A 16,337-nucleotide genomic window follows, 5' to 3' on the forward strand; every position below is an offset into this window, starting at 1 on the left:
AAACTCCTTGGAGTAGGCACCAAGGCATTTGGACCACAACCCAAGGAATAGTAAAAGGGCTAAAAATGAAGATTCATGGTTTAGGAAAATATGTGCTTATTATTATTAGTTTTTCAAGTTTCACACTTTCCTGAGTAAAGTACACAGAAAGTACATGTGTCTTTTGGAAGGCACCAGTCCTCCATTCTTTAGCCTTGCTGTAGCCAGGTGTCAGATATGAGCCATGTTCTGGTGGGGTTCTGGTAGAGACATTTGTGACATATGGAGTGACCTACTGACATTTTACCACTTTAGATATTTATGCTTTCAGATTAGAAAAATGGTTTAACAGCAAGGGGAGAGGCATCTGTGGGCTCCTTGGTTTTGTCTGTCACAACATGCCAGAGCAGAAAGGATGCCACGAAAACCCACACTCATTACAAACTAAGCCACTAGCACTTAGCCACTCATCAAAGACCTCAACATGCAAGAGCCACAGACCCTTGAAAGAACCACATTAAACATGGGTATCACCACTAAAATCAAATGAATGTGTGTCAACTTTATTGCTGAAATAAACAAGGTCCAGTGCCATTTTCATCCCTGACTTCTTGGCTTGAGGCTGCACCATCTTCATTGAGGTCCTGGGAGTTTCTGAACATCAGGATGGCATTGTAAATCTTCAGTGCTGGGCCCAACTTGATATTCATCACCTTGACAATGTCTGTCTGTGTCAGAAGCAAGAAGGCTTTGCCATCTATCTGCTGCAATGAAATAAATACATACAAATACATTTATCCCACCACTGAAGTCTGAGGAACCACAAGGTACAGCTCCTAGGTGTGGACTGAGATATGAAATCCATGTGACTACCCTGGAGAGAGGTCACTTGGCTCAAAATTGCCACTTCTTCACCCATCAACTTTATTGTTTCTATTATTAACTCTGCTGAATACAAACTCCATACATTAACTGTCCCCATAATAAACTTCTGTAATTGTATTTTCAAAATCTTGATCTGGGGCTGGGAAGATGGACCAGTGGCTAAAGATGCTTGCTTTCAATGCCTGATGGCCTAGGTTTAATTTCCCAGCACCCACGTAAAGCCAAGTGAGCAGTCAATTGCAACAGCAAGAAACTCTAGCATGCAAACCTGTGTGTGTGATCATGTACATATAAGCACATACTCATGTGCAAATAAATAAATAAAATTTCAAAAATAAGTAAAATATTAGCCTGAGTGTATCAAGAGCCTTAAAGGTCCCATACAATAAACTTCCAGATATTATTTTCTAGGAGATAAATGTGTAATGCACATACTCCACTATTGCCTACAATAAAGGAACAATGGAAATAACCCAGAGTTCATATGATAGGTGGTTTAGCCACCAGCAGTGACATTCTATATATGGATATAAGAACACACAAACACATATCTATATCTAATCTATATCTGTCTGTCTGTCTGTCTATCTATCTATCTATCTATCTATCTATCTATCTATCTATCTAATGGGTATAGGTATAGATGGTTTAGCATCCCTAAACCACAAGTTTCAATTGAACTTGGGACTTTCTACAACATAGTGTCAAGCAAACTATGTAATCTCAAGATAAAAATCTCAATTCGGATTTGCAAAGTCAAATCTGCATGAACATATGTTTAAATATTGGAAATCCTTATACTCAATATGAATAAAAGCAATCGGTGGGTGGAATAATGATTAGTTTTCATCATATCTTTGAGGTATTCTCTTTTTCAAGCTTACTTTCTATAACCAAAATCTTTGTAAACAAAAACACATATGTTACGTGTATTATTTATTAACTTGTAAACATATTTTAAAAACTGATTCAGAGTGATTTCTGGCTTCAGACGAAAAAGTTCTTGGGAAACTAGCTTAACGACTGGAATGGGTAATTATGGGTGCATATATGCCCTTTGTTGTGGAAAGTCATTACCTCTGATACAGGCATATAAAATCACCACATTGTACACTTTAAATACACTCAGTCTTTGACAGTTGATTATTTTTAGGGTTAGAAAAACCGTTGCCATCTGAAGTGTGACACCATTCTTGAGAGTCACATGATCATAAACTACCAACATGAGGTCCTCTGCTTATGCAGACCTTAGAGGCTACTGTGGTGTCCTATACCTAAGTATCACTTATGTTCATAGCCTCCTTCAGCTGACTCATGGAGTTGAAACCACAGAGTCAGGAATGCAAGTTTATTTGATGGCTGCCTTTTCCATTAGCCTCATGTCATAGGTGTAAATCCTCTCAAATATAACCTCACAACCCCTCAGAGCCAATGTCTCCATGATGGTGGTAAACTTTTTGGGAGGGGGAATTACCAGGGTCCTTGGGAAGGTTTTGAAAGTTCTAACGTGAAAGCTTTAAAAGCTTTGTGCAAATTTATAGGGCATTGTCTGATAAAGGCCCATCCATAGATAATGAAATGTGTCTTCCAGGGAGAAAGAACACATGGTCCAAGGATCATGAGTGGCTACAATGCTTTTGCTACCTTGACCTGGGTTCAAGTTCAGAATTTTCTGGCAAAAGTCACTGGCCAATCAGCAGTTATCCTATGAATAGATAATGGTATTGATGATAACACAGATACAATCTACTATAATAGTCTATGATATGTGCTTTGTCTTCCCAATGTCTCTTTAAGGCAGAAAAGGAAACTGGAGTGATAGGCTTAGCATTTATGCTCAGTGTCACAATGGCTGAAAAGCAAAGTTGAGATTCTAGGCAGGGGTGTTTGTATTCCAGAGGGGGTGCCCTGCTAAATTTCTGCCTTCATTATATGCCACCTCTACCAGGGAAAAAGAAATGGATCATGCACCTTGAACACATGATTCTAATCCATAAAGCTCCTGTGTATGAGAGAGGAAGGGCCAGATGGTTCAGGGACTGGCCCTCAGTGACAGGGCTGGGCAGACATACCAAGCTTGAACAACTTATACATAGGCACATTATTTTGTTCTCATCATTTAGATACTTGCAAACAAGCTGGGATTTGGGCATTGCTAAGTGCTGCAGGTGGGCCCCACGTGCAAGGCTGTGTGAGGCTGTGCCAGCGATGTCCAGGCCACGCTGCACTCAGGAGGAACCATGAAAATCTCATGCTTCATTAGTAGATATCCAGACTGGTGCCACCTGACCCTGATGCTGTGTTCCCATGTGGAGCTCTGAAGGACTCAGGTCCAAGACTTCCAGGAGGGCTTTGAACCATGCATGCTCTGAACTCAAGAAGCAAATAGGAGGTGGCACTTTAAGGTCTCTTAGGACACTGGTTTTCTGAAGCATTCTAGAGCATCATTCGAAGCTGTGGAATTAGATGGATACAGTTGAGTCCTGAGGATGCTCTTCAGAGTAAACTACCACTGCTGAGTGCTTTGAGGATCAGAGGGCTGAGAGAAGCTCAGCCACATGGCAGGCCTTCCAGAAAATCAATTACCCCTTGTATTCCCATCTACAGTTGCTCCAATCACTTCCATGGCCCCATGGGACTATGGTTTCTAGCGCCAGAGAAGTGTTAACACAGTTCAGAAGATTCCTGTCCATGAAGAGGCAGGAAGCCACAAACCCAAGGGAGGATGCTGTGGCTTCTTGTTTTCTTCCTGAAGCAGGTCGCTTGCCCAGCTCTCCCTTAAGAGCTGGTGGATTCTTCTGCTACTTAGTCCAGTCCCAAGGGAGGACTCTTCTCTTTCCCCAAGATGGTCTCAAGCAACTAATGCAAAAACTTCATGACAACTCTATTCACTAACTATCTTGTTCATTTACTCTCCCAGCAAATACCGTATTTATGGAGAATGCTGTCTGAGCAGAACTCCACAGCATCCTGTGGCGCTAGAACTAAATATAAGAGAACCCAAGACAGGGGCCGCTCTGTGCTCTGTCCACACGGCATTGCTGAGCTCTTCTCCTACCTACAGACTCCTCTCTCTTTCCTCGTCCGACTGCTCTTATTAATGCTTAGCTAGACCGAAATAAAGCACTTCTGGGCCTGGCAGTACAGAAATATATCTAATTTTTCCATTTCTTACCTCTTTCTTGAAGCACTTGGCATGCTCTTCACAGCCCAGAAGAGACTGTACAAACTCAGCCACCTACAAGGAAAGATGAGAAGCTGAGTTTAAAACCTGCACCTGAAATAATTTTGGGGTTGTGGTTGCCTTGACATGTGAATAAAATATACTTGACATCCCAAACATCTGGGATTTTAAATAGTAACTATCAAGACACATTAACATTTGTTAGCTTACAAATTAGTCCTGTACCCAGTGTTTTTCTTTTGGGCTGACCTACCTAGGGTATGGTAACACAGGTAAAAATGATGGTCTGCACATATATGGAGCTTTGGCATGGAGAAGTTTAGATCCCCCTGGCCATGTGGGGTCTTGGTAGTATTTATCTCAGGGACCATCAGGAATGTGACATCCTCCCACCTCTCACTTGCAGGCAGCTCTAATTCCTAATGACAAAGTCCCCATCTCAGCCATCACCAAGGCTCCAGACTCACCTGGTACCTAGCACCACTTTGTAAATCTGTGTTGAGCTGGATTCCCACAAAAGTGATGACAAAACTGAAACCCACAGAGATTTAACCACTTAATGCTCAGCCAGAAAGCAGCATAGAGAGTTTTCAAGCTCAAGTTTCCTACCCCCCTCCAACTTGGAGATCTGGAGAGTCACTCTCTTCGGTTCACCTGAACACTCGCCTTCCCCTTCATCCCCGCACCCTAATTTCCTTGCGGGAAGAGAGCTCAACGATGTAGCTTTCAGCGCTGGGAGCAATTCAGTGTCCTCAATAGATACTGCGAAGTGGGGACTCTGGACAAACTGAACGAAGATAGGTTTGGTTGTACTGTCAGGTTGAGTGTTTCTGTGGTATAGGCTGGATGCAAGCTGGGGCCAGATCCTAGATCTAGGGCAAATAATTAGACCCTTCAAGGGGGGGATCTTAGGGGGACCATCTTTCTTCTCTCTCTTTCCTTTTCAGCTCTCTGCTTCCTGGGTGACTCCTGTGAGCTTGTCCTCTCTCCTGTGTCACAAAGAACGTCAGCACAGGGTCTCAGAACTAAGGGCCTTATGTCAACATACTCCACCATCACAGAGCCCTGAAGGCACTTGCTCCCTCTAGACCCCACTGGAAAGAGTCAGTGGACTCTTCTTCCCATGGGGCACACATGAGCAATGGCGGACCTCAGGGCCTAAAACAGTGAAGGCTAGTGCCCACAAGAGGTATCCTTGGGTATAACACATGGGTGAACTAGTGATCTCATGACTGTACTTCGTCTGTGGGAGCCTGAAGAGCCCAGCATATCTTCTTTTGGGTTGATAGTCAGCATGTTGGTATCTGCTTTATTGACCCGACACTCTATGTCTACTTTGGCAGAGTTTTAGCAATCAGCTTTCTAAAGTGGGGGGAGGGGGATTTGGATTTTAAGAAACCCTCCCTAAGCAGCCATTAGGCTGCCCTGCATGGATGCTCTGAGCCCACGAGCTGCGATCAGGCTGGCCTTGGCATGGTGGCTGGTGGACGCTGAGAGTCTGGTGCTCCTGCAGTCACAGGAGGAGGAAGCCAGGTCAGCTTGCAGATTTAATACGGCTGTCTTTTTTATTTTTATTTTTCTAGGCAAAAAGGAAACATGGATGGTATGTTTAGTATTTGTAAGGAGCTGATGAAGGCCACAGAAGGCCACCAGTTAAGTCACATAGCTGGGTAACTGCAGCAGGAGATGGCAGTTCTGATGGTAGCTGGGCTTCCAGAGTCTAGAATATTGAGAAATAGGGTGACTGAGTCATTCTCCAGGCTAATCTTCTGGTTGAGCATGACCCAGCCTGGTTATGTGTGATGTCTTAGTCTGCACATGCACACATCTCGGAAACAGGGTTGGCCCAGTACATTGCTGTGCTTGGAGTCTGGTTAGTGGAGGGAAAAGAGAAGGGCATGGCAAGTGAGACACAGCTTGTGATCCTGCCTAGTAGAGGTATGAAGGCTCTTGGATGGGAAGATTGTATCATAAGCAGGAACTTAGGAAAGAAAAACAAGCATTCAGAAGGAGAAGGTGTGCACAGTATTTCCAGGGGTAAGATTTGGACCAAATGTGTATAGATTCACAAGAGCCAGCCCAGAGGCAGGGCAACCCAGGCAGGTGTGTGCAGCACTCAAGAATGAAGATTTGCCCTCACCAAGGAGCAGAAGGGAGTGGGGGAAGGCAAGGGTGGCATGGTCTCTCCGGGAGTGGGTATGGGCTTCCAGCAGCAGGCTGTCGAAAGCCTGAAGCCCAGGCTCTCGACTTGGCCACATTGCAGTCTCCTGCAGAGCCTGCACAGGCTCAAGCCACAGAGATTACAAATGAATGGTACTGGATTGGGTCCAAGCACTGGGCATTTATTTCCAGAGCTCCCTGAGGATGCTAATGTGCTCTGAAAGCAGAGACCACAGCATGAGAGAAGGCTGGAAAGGAGAACCCACAGTGCATGGAGTCATGCTGCAGCTTCTGGGGAATGGGGCGGGGGGGGGGGCATCTGAACACATCAGCCTGGTGGGAAGCAAAGCAGGAAGGCCTGGAAGAGGCTGCAGAAGTCCAGTTCTCAGAGTGGGGGGCAAATAAACCCATGTTGTACCTAAGGGAACATGCTTTGGGGCAGGGTTTCTCAACCTCAGTAGCACTGACATCTTGGGCCAGATAACTCTTTGCTTGGGGGGTCCTAGGTAGCTGTGATATGTAGAAGATGTGCCCCTATGCTGAAAATACCCCAGGGGGACAAAATCACTCCAGATCTTCTGCTGCGGTAATTTTTTTAAAATTCTTTTTATTTATTTTGGAGAAAGAGAGAGAGACAAAGTAAGAAGCAGATTGAGAGAGAATGGGCATGCCAGGGCCTCCAGCCACTGCAAACAAACTCCAGATGCATGCGCCACCTTGTGCATCTGGCTTACATGGGACCTGGGGAATCGAAGCAGCCATGGGGTAATTCTACTACAAGAAGAGGGGCTGAGAGTTACAGGAGGAAAAAAAAAAAAAAAAACAAAACAAAACTAGAAAATGGTGACCAGGAGTTGCTTTTTATTCTACTAAGTCAGGAGCAGGGGTAGTGGTGGGGGAGAGACATGGCAAAGCAAAGCCATTGGATAGAGAAGTGGTCGCTTACACCTTGCACAAGGAGCTTCTCTGCTCAGTGCAGTTGATGGCTTGCATATGCCACCCTGTGCCCTCTCTGGACAAACAGAACAACAAGGACTCTATTCCCCACTCCCAGTGCTGTCAGCCAAGAGCTCACTGTCCACAGCAAAGGTAAACTGAATTCTAGTGGGAATAGATAATGTCTTAAACCAAAGTGTAAACAGAAGACAGCACACATTGGGGAGCGTTCAGGTGTCGCCAGGGCCAGCGCCACTCACACCTGTACCTGTCCTCCTCACCTGGGCTCTCGGATGGCAGCAAGACAACTATTTCTCCTGGCCTCACCATCTGTCTCAGATTCTCTGCCTTTGGGAAAGAAATTCCCATTCTATTTGGTCTGTCTTTCCAAAGTAAAGAAGGCCAAGTTCCATAAAGTCTACTGATAGGTACTTCTTTGGCCATACCTAAGAAAATAATATTCACAGTTATCATGAGTTGGTACTGAATTTCCCTAAACACAAATTATACTTTGAGTCTTAGAAGAAAGTCCAGCTGGCTACAGACTTTTCAAATGTTAACAGTGATAGTTTTTATACCACAGAATCATACTGACAGTTTTCTTTCATTCTCCCCTTAAAAGAGGTTGTCTCTTGCAAATATAAATATATAAGACAGCTGTGCCATGAGTTGAACTCAACAGAAGAGGAAATGACAGTCCAGCCACCCCCTACCTATTAAAATACAGTGGTTGGAGGAGTCTGCTTTTTCCAAGGTAAAACTACATAGCTGGAGCCTTGCGGGTGACCAGGTCATGGTTGTGGCTGTGGGGAGCACCCAACATGTGGGGCTATCATGAGGACTTGTAGCCTTGGCTTTGACTCTGAGGAGCATGGCTAGTAGGGGCTGTCCTGGGGGGTATATGCCCTTTGTTGTGGCTCTGGGGAGCACCCTGGGCTTAGGGGTCAGAGACAGCATTCTGCTTTGTTTCAGAAGGGCACTGAGTAAGTTAATCGTAGGCATGAGACAGCAGTTTGGGGAGACTAAGAAGGACAACACTGCCTGGGCTCTCCTACCAGCCCTTCGCTTTACCCACATCACGTCCCCCACGACCTACTTTCCTTGGCTTCCTCTCTGGCACTCAGCAGGCCTCCGTTCTGCAGCAGGCCTCTGCTCCTTCAATCTTCCAGAATGGTGGTGTTCCTCTCTCACTGTGCCCGGAGATGTGAGCTGGATTGCACTGCCCAAGAGTCCACTGGGGACCATGTTTCCAGCCTCAGTCTCATATTGAACTGCAGAGTTCATTTGCCTTTTTTTTTTTTTTTGAGGGCCCAGTTGTAAAAGGCTGCTAAGCTAAGCTTAGCTGGCAGTACCATATATATATATAAATATATATATATATATATATTTTTTCTTTTCCAAAATGGTCTTCTGTGTAAATCCTGTTTTTAAAGTGAGCATCATCTTTTATAGTTAATGAACATTTAGGGAACACTTGGTGGAGGTTTGAGAAGTTTATATGTGGTGATTTAAGAAGCAGCAGCTTGGAATAAGAGAGATTAAAGTGCCTACATATGAGCCAAGAAAAACTGAGCTATACCTGTCGTGATTCATATGCACACAACCCACCATAGTCTGCCCATAGAGGTCAGAACATATGAAGTAGAATTTATCTGTTTGTCCACACACCCACTTATCCATCCACATAAGCAAGCACTAATCAAACACCCACAATGAGTGACATGTTTTGTTATGAAGATGTACACAAATATAAAAAGATAAAAATATTTCAGACCCTGCCCTTAAAAGACTATTCTTATACAGGATATGTGCCTGGCCAAAATCAGAAATAAACTGTGCATGTGAATGCCTCTGAGGCAAGTTCCACAAAACAATGACATTTATGACACCTGATACAGTTCCATGTGTTCCTGCCGTTCATTTCATAACCATTAAGTTGACTTCACAGCTCGCCCCTGCTTTGAAAATAGTGCTGTGGGAGAGACAGCCGTCGCAGCCAGGGTTAGAAAGGAGCTAAACCAGCTCATAGCTCTGGGTACTAGTGACAAAAGGCAAGCACCAGCTTCTCTTCAAGGGGTGCATAATGTGAATCTGAGGTCTGCCTCCCAGGCCAGGCTGGAGACAAAGGGAATATTCTCTCTGCAGCTTCGGTTGTAGATACCTCATGCTAGGTGTCACTGAATGGCACTTCACACAAGGTGGGCAAGTCCATTTCAGCCTGTCCTGTCCCTGGCTGAGGCTCCCCTCCAATTCTTCCAGTGCTAACAAAGCACAGAAAGCAGTGACCCCTGGCCACCAATCCTGCTCAGACAAGAGCTGCCTTTTCAGTTGCCCTTCCTTGCCCACCATTTCAGTCATGCTATCCACAGCAGCCTAACACCCCGCTGCTGGTGGAACCCACTGGATGCCCCCTGTGTGCACTCCTTCTGAGAGCCACATTCATTTCACAGGTATAAACCGAACACACCACAAAACCCAGGTGATCCATCCGAGGTCATGTCGGAGGTTCTATTTTAGTGGTATGACATGAACTATAGTGACTAAAGACATAGGAAAGAAATCTATGATGTGGTCAAGGCATCTCATTAGGGGAAAATAAGACTGAGCTTTGTCAGTATCAATATCAGGAGTCATGTTTGGAAAACGTCCCCAACAGAAGTCACTATCACAAGTGCTGGAAGTGTTGGGAGCAGGGCCCTTGTTTTAAGGCACGTGTGCCCCGCCCCCCCCCGATGGCTTTTTTACTTCATCTCTAAGCACTCTTGGGTCTTCTCCAGTAGTGAAAGGCTGAGATCCAGCTGCAGAGAACCAGGAACTGGAATTCACCTTCTTAATGGTTCTTGATGACACCTTAAGTTTCCCTCTTTCATCTCCCTTGTGACACCTTCCCAATGTGAATGAGATGCTCACCTGGACCAGCCCCTCTCTTTACTCATCCAACTTCAGCTTTTGGGTGGATTGAGTGCCCATCTTGAAACATACGGTATTAGAGCCTCCTCCCTATCACCTACTCTGTGCTTGATGTCCCCTTTGCCTGCCAACCTCTCTGAGAAGTAAAAGCATGCTTTCCTCCATTATGAAATGCGCATATTGTGAGCAAGTTTTTCACACATTCTCAAGTGTGACTCTGAGGCTCCAGTCAGGCCCCTGACCCCTTGTTGCATGAACACCCACCACTTGCCTCCCCTTGAAGACTCTCTTCCATGGACCCATGGCCCCCTTCCTCCCTCCCTGCACCTTCTGGTTACATGGGTCCTCAGTGCCTATCTCAGGGTCCCTATCTGCATCTTTCAGTGGCAGCATCTCACCTCACCTGTCCATCCACCACAATACCTCTCTATGGGCATCTCACCTCTAACTCCATATGCCAATCAAAAATCTACATCTTCCTGCTGTCACATGGGGTCCTTTCCTGAGTTGCATTTCTGACAGCCCCACCATTTTTACTCTTTCCGCAGAACTCTTCTCAGGTCTTCCAGATCTCATATGTTATCCTAATTAAGTCCTAAACTGTGTAGTGCTAATACTATAAATGGAATCACATTTGGCCCATTTTACTTTCCTGTCATCTGTGTCTAGTCTATTTCCCTATGCATTGCTAATAAAACATCTATTGACGTTGGTTTTTCACCACACCACCCACTCCAGGCTCTACTTATTCCCCATCAGGGCTTGCTGGCAGGTCCTTTTGTCTCACTCTGGGTAGCAGTTACCTTCTCATTGCTGGGACAAAACACTTGGCCAAAAGCAAGATATGGAAGGAAAGGGTTTGTTTTGTCACACACAATGAGGGGAAGCTTCATCATGGCATGGCAGACCAGAGGCTGGGTATCTCATCTTGTCTTATCAGCTTGGAGGTAGCAGCAATAATGAGGGAGCTGGCATATAACTTGCCCCCAGCAACACATCTTCTCCAGCAAGGTTCTACCTCCCAAATTGCCATCAGCTGGTGTAGTGGTTTGAATAGAATAGATGGCCCCCAATATATTCAGTTGTTTGTAGTTTGCATCTGCTGGCTACCTGGCTCGAGGCAATGTCACTGGGTGGATCTTAAATTGTGGTGATGGGTTTCCCATTTCAATCTAAAGATATACAAAATGTGCCTAGCTGGAGTTCCTGAAGTGTGCTGTGGCTTTTGGCTTTTAGGCTTGTGCTTCTCTCTCTGCTTGCTCCTGTGAAGGCAGGCCAGCTTCTTCTGCCATTATGGAACTTCCCCTGGATCTGTAAGCTTCTATAAATCCCTTCCTCCATAACTGTGCCTGGTCTGAATGTTCATCTCAGCGAACCTGAAGCTGTCTGCTACAGCTGGGGAACAAATATTCAAAACACATAAGGCTACAGGGTGAGGGGATGACACATCTCATTGTAGCCACCACACTCTCCTCTTCTTCTCCCTCTTTCTATACATGTCCTTCCTTTCTTCTTCAGAAAGAAAATAAAGACCTTCTGAGAACCAAATGACTGATGGCCACTCCCATCTGGCTTCTCAGGCTTTCCAGAACTGTCTCTCATCCAGTGTAGCCCAGGTCCCATGTGTGCATAGTCAAAAAGAAGCCAGCTCAGGGCTTGGTTCTGTCTGTGCAGCCTTAAGCAAGTCACTTCATTTCTGGGTATAATATTCTCATTTTTAAGACATGTAAAGTAAGAGTATGTATCTTACCATCTTTAGCATAACTTTGTTGGCCATGAGCCCATGAGTGATCAGCATGAGAGGAACAGCCACTTCCAGTCTTACTTCCAAAACAGCATCACATCAGAGGACTAGCTTGAAAGTCAACAATGAATGGCTGGCCAACTAGAACTCCCCATTTTGAATTCTATTTTTTTTCCAAGATATGATTTGTTTACAAACACAGTAGGTGTTAATACAGATGGCTCTGTCATGAACGTGTGCTGCCCTCTTTGTCAACAAATACACGAAGAACGATGGTGCCTCATCATTCTCCCAAGCACCCTGCTATTGTTGAGCACTTTGAGTCAATTCTTCACTGCCAGGACCATAGGGGCCCACCCATGGGAAGGAGGTGAGATAGGTAGGTAGTCAAGGCATGGCTAGGGCAACAATGCCAACTTCATGTGTTCCTTGATCAGGAACCCCATTCCCATCAGATGAGGTGTCAGGGAGGAAAGGACAAGGCTATCTTCCAATTCAAGACTAGAAAGAAGACTTAAATCCCAACTAAGGGCTGGTAATTGCAGTCGATTTTTTTGGCTATTTTAATTATGGCTGTAGCTCAAGTCTTAATCTCATCACTGAAAAAGTGTTATCTAAGGCCTGACTGGTGAAATAATACCTTCACCGAAAGGAGTTTATACTATATAGTATCCTCTTGAAAATAAAATTGATTTAATAGGAGGTATTTCTACAGCATTATAGTAAGCAATGAAACTTAACTGATCCTTATTTTTTAAAAAATCAGTGTTGTAAAGTATATGTTTACAATAAAATCTGCCCTGACTTTTTCCCTTAACACTGCATCTTACCAAATATTGTGAGCATATGTACTTTAAATTGCTTTTATCTATTGATTTTTATTTATTTGAGAGAAGAAAGAAAGACGGAGGTAGAGAGAGAGAATGAGAATTGGCAAGTCAGGGCCAGTAGCCACTGCAAATGAACTCCAGACACAAATGCCACCTTGTATATCTGGCTTTACATGGGTCCTGGGAATTAAACCCAGGTCCTTAGGCTTTGCAGGCAAGTGCCTTATCCACTAAGCCATCTTTCCAGCGCCATATTTACTTAAAAAAATGTCAATTGAAAGTGGACTGAGTCATCTTACAGCTCTGGAGGAAGAAGACAATACAGTCACCTGCTCTGTGTGGAGGCCACAGGGATCCTAAGGACTCAGAGGGCCCCAGGAGGCAACACTGTCTCTCAGAGATGATGCTTCTGGGATGAAAGCCCAACATGCTTGTACATTTCTGTGCTTCTCCAACCAGAGAGGGATGTGGACTTGAGGGCTTGGCCCCTCTGCTTACATTAGCCTGGACAGATGGCAATGGGGTACAGGATCACTCTGGGATAAGGCTGGGGAGAGGAAGGTGTAAGGCCAACAACTGGGCAGGCAAAGAGTTCTCCCGCTTTCATCAAAGGCATGCCTAGCGTCTCACTCCAATTTGGATAGTAAGCCTTACAGAGGTTTCTCTGTCTAAGAGGAAAAGAGCATTAGCCCTCCCCCCAAGGCATTAGAGAACCCAAGCAGCTGACTGTTTCCAATCCCAGGGTCCCAGGCATGTATCTGTTTGCTCACCTCATCCACTGTCCATTGGGCCACTTGACTGGCCTGGATGTCAGCCACACCTGGAAGCAGCTTGTAGTGTTGCTCCCTGCCAAGGGGCAGATCCCAGAAATGGTGGGTCGACACGGAGGTCATGAAGACTGACTGGTGAAGTGCCTGGTGCACCTGCTTGGCTGAGTATTCTGGAAGAGATCAGCACACAGTGAGTGGAGCAAGCCCAGCACAGGAGCCACGGGTAGGGACAGCCATGCACTCTCCTAATAAAGTCCACAGTCAGGGCGAGTGAGGAAGAAAGAAAGAAAGAAAGAAAGAAAGAAAGAAAGAAGAAGAAGGAAGAAGAAGAAGGAAGAAGAAGAAGAAGAAGAAGAAGAAGAAAGAAAGAGAAAGAAAGAAAGAGAGAAAGAGAGGGAAAGGATGAGAACAAGGGTCATGCAAAACCCTTATCTTATAAGGCCCAGAAGTGGCTAAGGGAGTCAGTTTCAGATAGGCAAGCAAGCCTCTCCCTGCTCCTCGCTTCTCTCTCTCTCTCAACTTAAACCAGGACTCACAAGAAATGCCAAACTACGCAGAATGTGAATACTGAGCAGACTGACACGCTGAGCCATCTGGGCTATGTGTGCATACACAGAATAATTTACTCCTGGAAGCCACTTCCTACATTTCCAAAGATAAAGAGAGTCTAGGTCCACATCTGGCTTCCAAACACACCTTGTGCTACTGAATAAAATGTACACCGGGCCCCTTGAGAGGCTGGGTTCCATCAGCTGCTATGTGATGAACCAGCAATATGTGATGTCCTGACACAGGGCATGCAGCCTCAGCTGAAGTGTGACTTCCCTGTCCAAGGCATTCTTAAATGGGCACTCTCTTTTCTTTCCTTTTAAAAGATATTTTATTTGTATTTATTTATTTATTTGACAGAGAAATAGGGAGAGAGGGAGAGAGAAAACGGGAGCACCACAGCCTTCAGCCACTGCAGACAAACTCCAGATGCGTGTGCCCCCTTGTGTATCTGGCTAATGTGGGTCCTGGGGAATTGAACCTGGGTCCTTTGGCTTTGCAGGCAAATGCCTTAACCACTAAGCCATCCCTCCAGCCCATCTTTTCTTTTTTTCCATATTTTTGTTTCGTTTTATTGAGGTAGGGTCTTGCTCTAGCCCAGGCTGACCTGGAATTCACTGTGTAGTCTCAGGCTGGCCTCTAACTCAAGGTAACCCTCCTACTTCTGCCTCCCGAGTGCTGGGATTAAAGGCATGTGCCACCAGGTCTGACAGATATTTTCTTTTCAAAACATAAGTTTTTACTAGATCTAGGTTCTAATGCTCCAAGGAAAAAGGTTGCTCCACTGCCCAGACTAGATGCTGTGACCAGTGACTGAAGAGTGGCATCACCGGGCTCTCCTGCTTCCTCATTGTCAAGACCTCAGCTCTAGTACTTTCCTCCTCCCAACTCTTCAGGTGGGTGTGGTAGAGCCTGTCTGTAGTCCCACCCACCTGTGAGGTGGGGACAGAGCGAGAAGGGTCATGAGTTTGAGGACAACTTGCACTACATCAGGAGTTCCAGGCTAGCCTTGGACTATAAAGCAAGTTTCCACATCAAAAAAGAAAGGAGAAAGATAGATAGATAGATAGATAGATAGATGATAGATAGATAGATAGATAGATAGATAGATAGGGAGAGAGACAGAGAGCGAGAGAGACAGAGAGCGAGAGAGAGCAAAAGAAAAGTACGATTTTACTAATTTCTATCTCAACACTTAAGATGCAACTCTGACGTCTTTGTTTGAGATCTACAAATGGATAAGGATAAAAATCACTACAGAGCATTCAGCCAAAGTACTGCCTTTATAATGACACCTTTAAATATACTTTCCATACACATTAGCCAGGTAAAGCTATTGATATTTAAAGAGACTGTGAAAAGAAGGAAATGCTTTAAAGCCATCTAAAAGCCTGCATTTCCTAATGCAAATGGCAGGTTAAGTGAGGAGTAGCCACATAATGTGAAGTGTATGACTGCAGACGACGTCTTGCTAACAGAGTCTGACAAATTATTATGCAAGTATTTCCACCTCAGATTACAGCTTTTAGTGGGTGAGGCTGACCTGCATTTTACATGGTCAGTCACATATCTGTTTGGAATCAGAAAGACTAACTATGGTGCATACGCTGTCCATCATGGGGCTTCTCTGTACAAGGCTACCCCCATCAGAAACCCTCCCATATTTATCCATGCTTGCTGTCTACCCAGATGAAGAGACAGCAAAATTGTAGCTTTTTCCCAATTCTTATGCTCCAGTTACAACCAGTGGCAAATCTGTCTCTAACTGCTGATTGTCCAAGCTGACCTTTTTAGTATGTAAATAGATTCTCTCTCTTCATGTAGTTCAGCCAACAAGTGCACAAGGCTGCAGGTTCTGAAGGGAAACCTCACATGTTCTTTGAAAAGCCAGTGTGTTGAAAAATGCAAATAATCTTTAATGAAGTCATCTGGTTCCACAAGAGGCATGTACCAATCAACCCTTGTGACCCCAGGAGGAAGCCCTGGGGTCCAGCAGGGCAGAGGGGCCTTGGCCTTTCCTGAGAAACCAAGAGTTAAGATATGTCTTTTTCAAATACATGCAGATCCTAAGGAGACAGCCGCCCCGTCATACCTCAAAAGGGCCCCAGCTGAAACTAAGAATAATTGGGGAAGTGAGTAAACATGCTGCTTTCTTGGTGAACCTGGTACCAGCACAATGGTGAAGGAGATATACACAGAGAACAATCAACTCCTACCGAACCAGATACGCAGAGACACAGAAGCTCCCAAGATCTCAACACTGAAGCAGTGAACCCAACATGGCTCAGGGAAATATGCAGAAGAGGGGTGGAAAGAATGTCAGAGCCACATTTTGGCCATGACACACAGAGACATTTCCTCCTACTAATAACTGAACCCCATAATGTACG

At 45.0% G+C, this 16,337-nt stretch overlaps 1 protein-coding gene across 3 annotated transcripts in view; it reads right to left on the reverse strand.

Moving 5' to 3' along the window:
- Positions 1-401: 401 nt before the first annotated feature.
- L3mbtl4 (L3MBTL histone methyl-lysine binding protein 4) overlaps positions 402-16,337 on the reverse strand; it is a 451,548-nt gene continuing 435,612 nt past the window's right edge. For 2 of the 3 annotated variants that reach the window (XM_045144044.1, XM_045144045.1), the window contains 3 exons: positions 13,399-13,568; positions 4,040-4,102; positions 402-743 (listed from right to left, as the gene is read on the reverse strand). In XM_045144044.1, coding sequence (XP_044999979.1) covers positions 543-743; positions 4,040-4,102; positions 13,399-13,568 — 434 coding nt within the window. In that variant the 3' untranslated portion in view covers positions 402-542. Of the gene's footprint in view, positions 744-3,154; positions 3,319-4,039; positions 4,103-13,398; positions 13,569-16,337 lie in introns of all 3 variants that reach the window. The other variant, XR_006635777.1, reaches the window with a different exon arrangement.

Source organism: Jaculus jaculus, chromosome 2, assembly GCF_020740685.1.
Source record: "Jaculus jaculus isolate mJacJac1 chromosome 2, mJacJac1.mat.Y.cur, whole genome shotgun sequence".
In the NCBI taxonomy this organism is placed as follows: Eukaryota; Metazoa; Chordata; class Mammalia; order Rodentia; family Dipodidae; genus Jaculus; species Jaculus jaculus.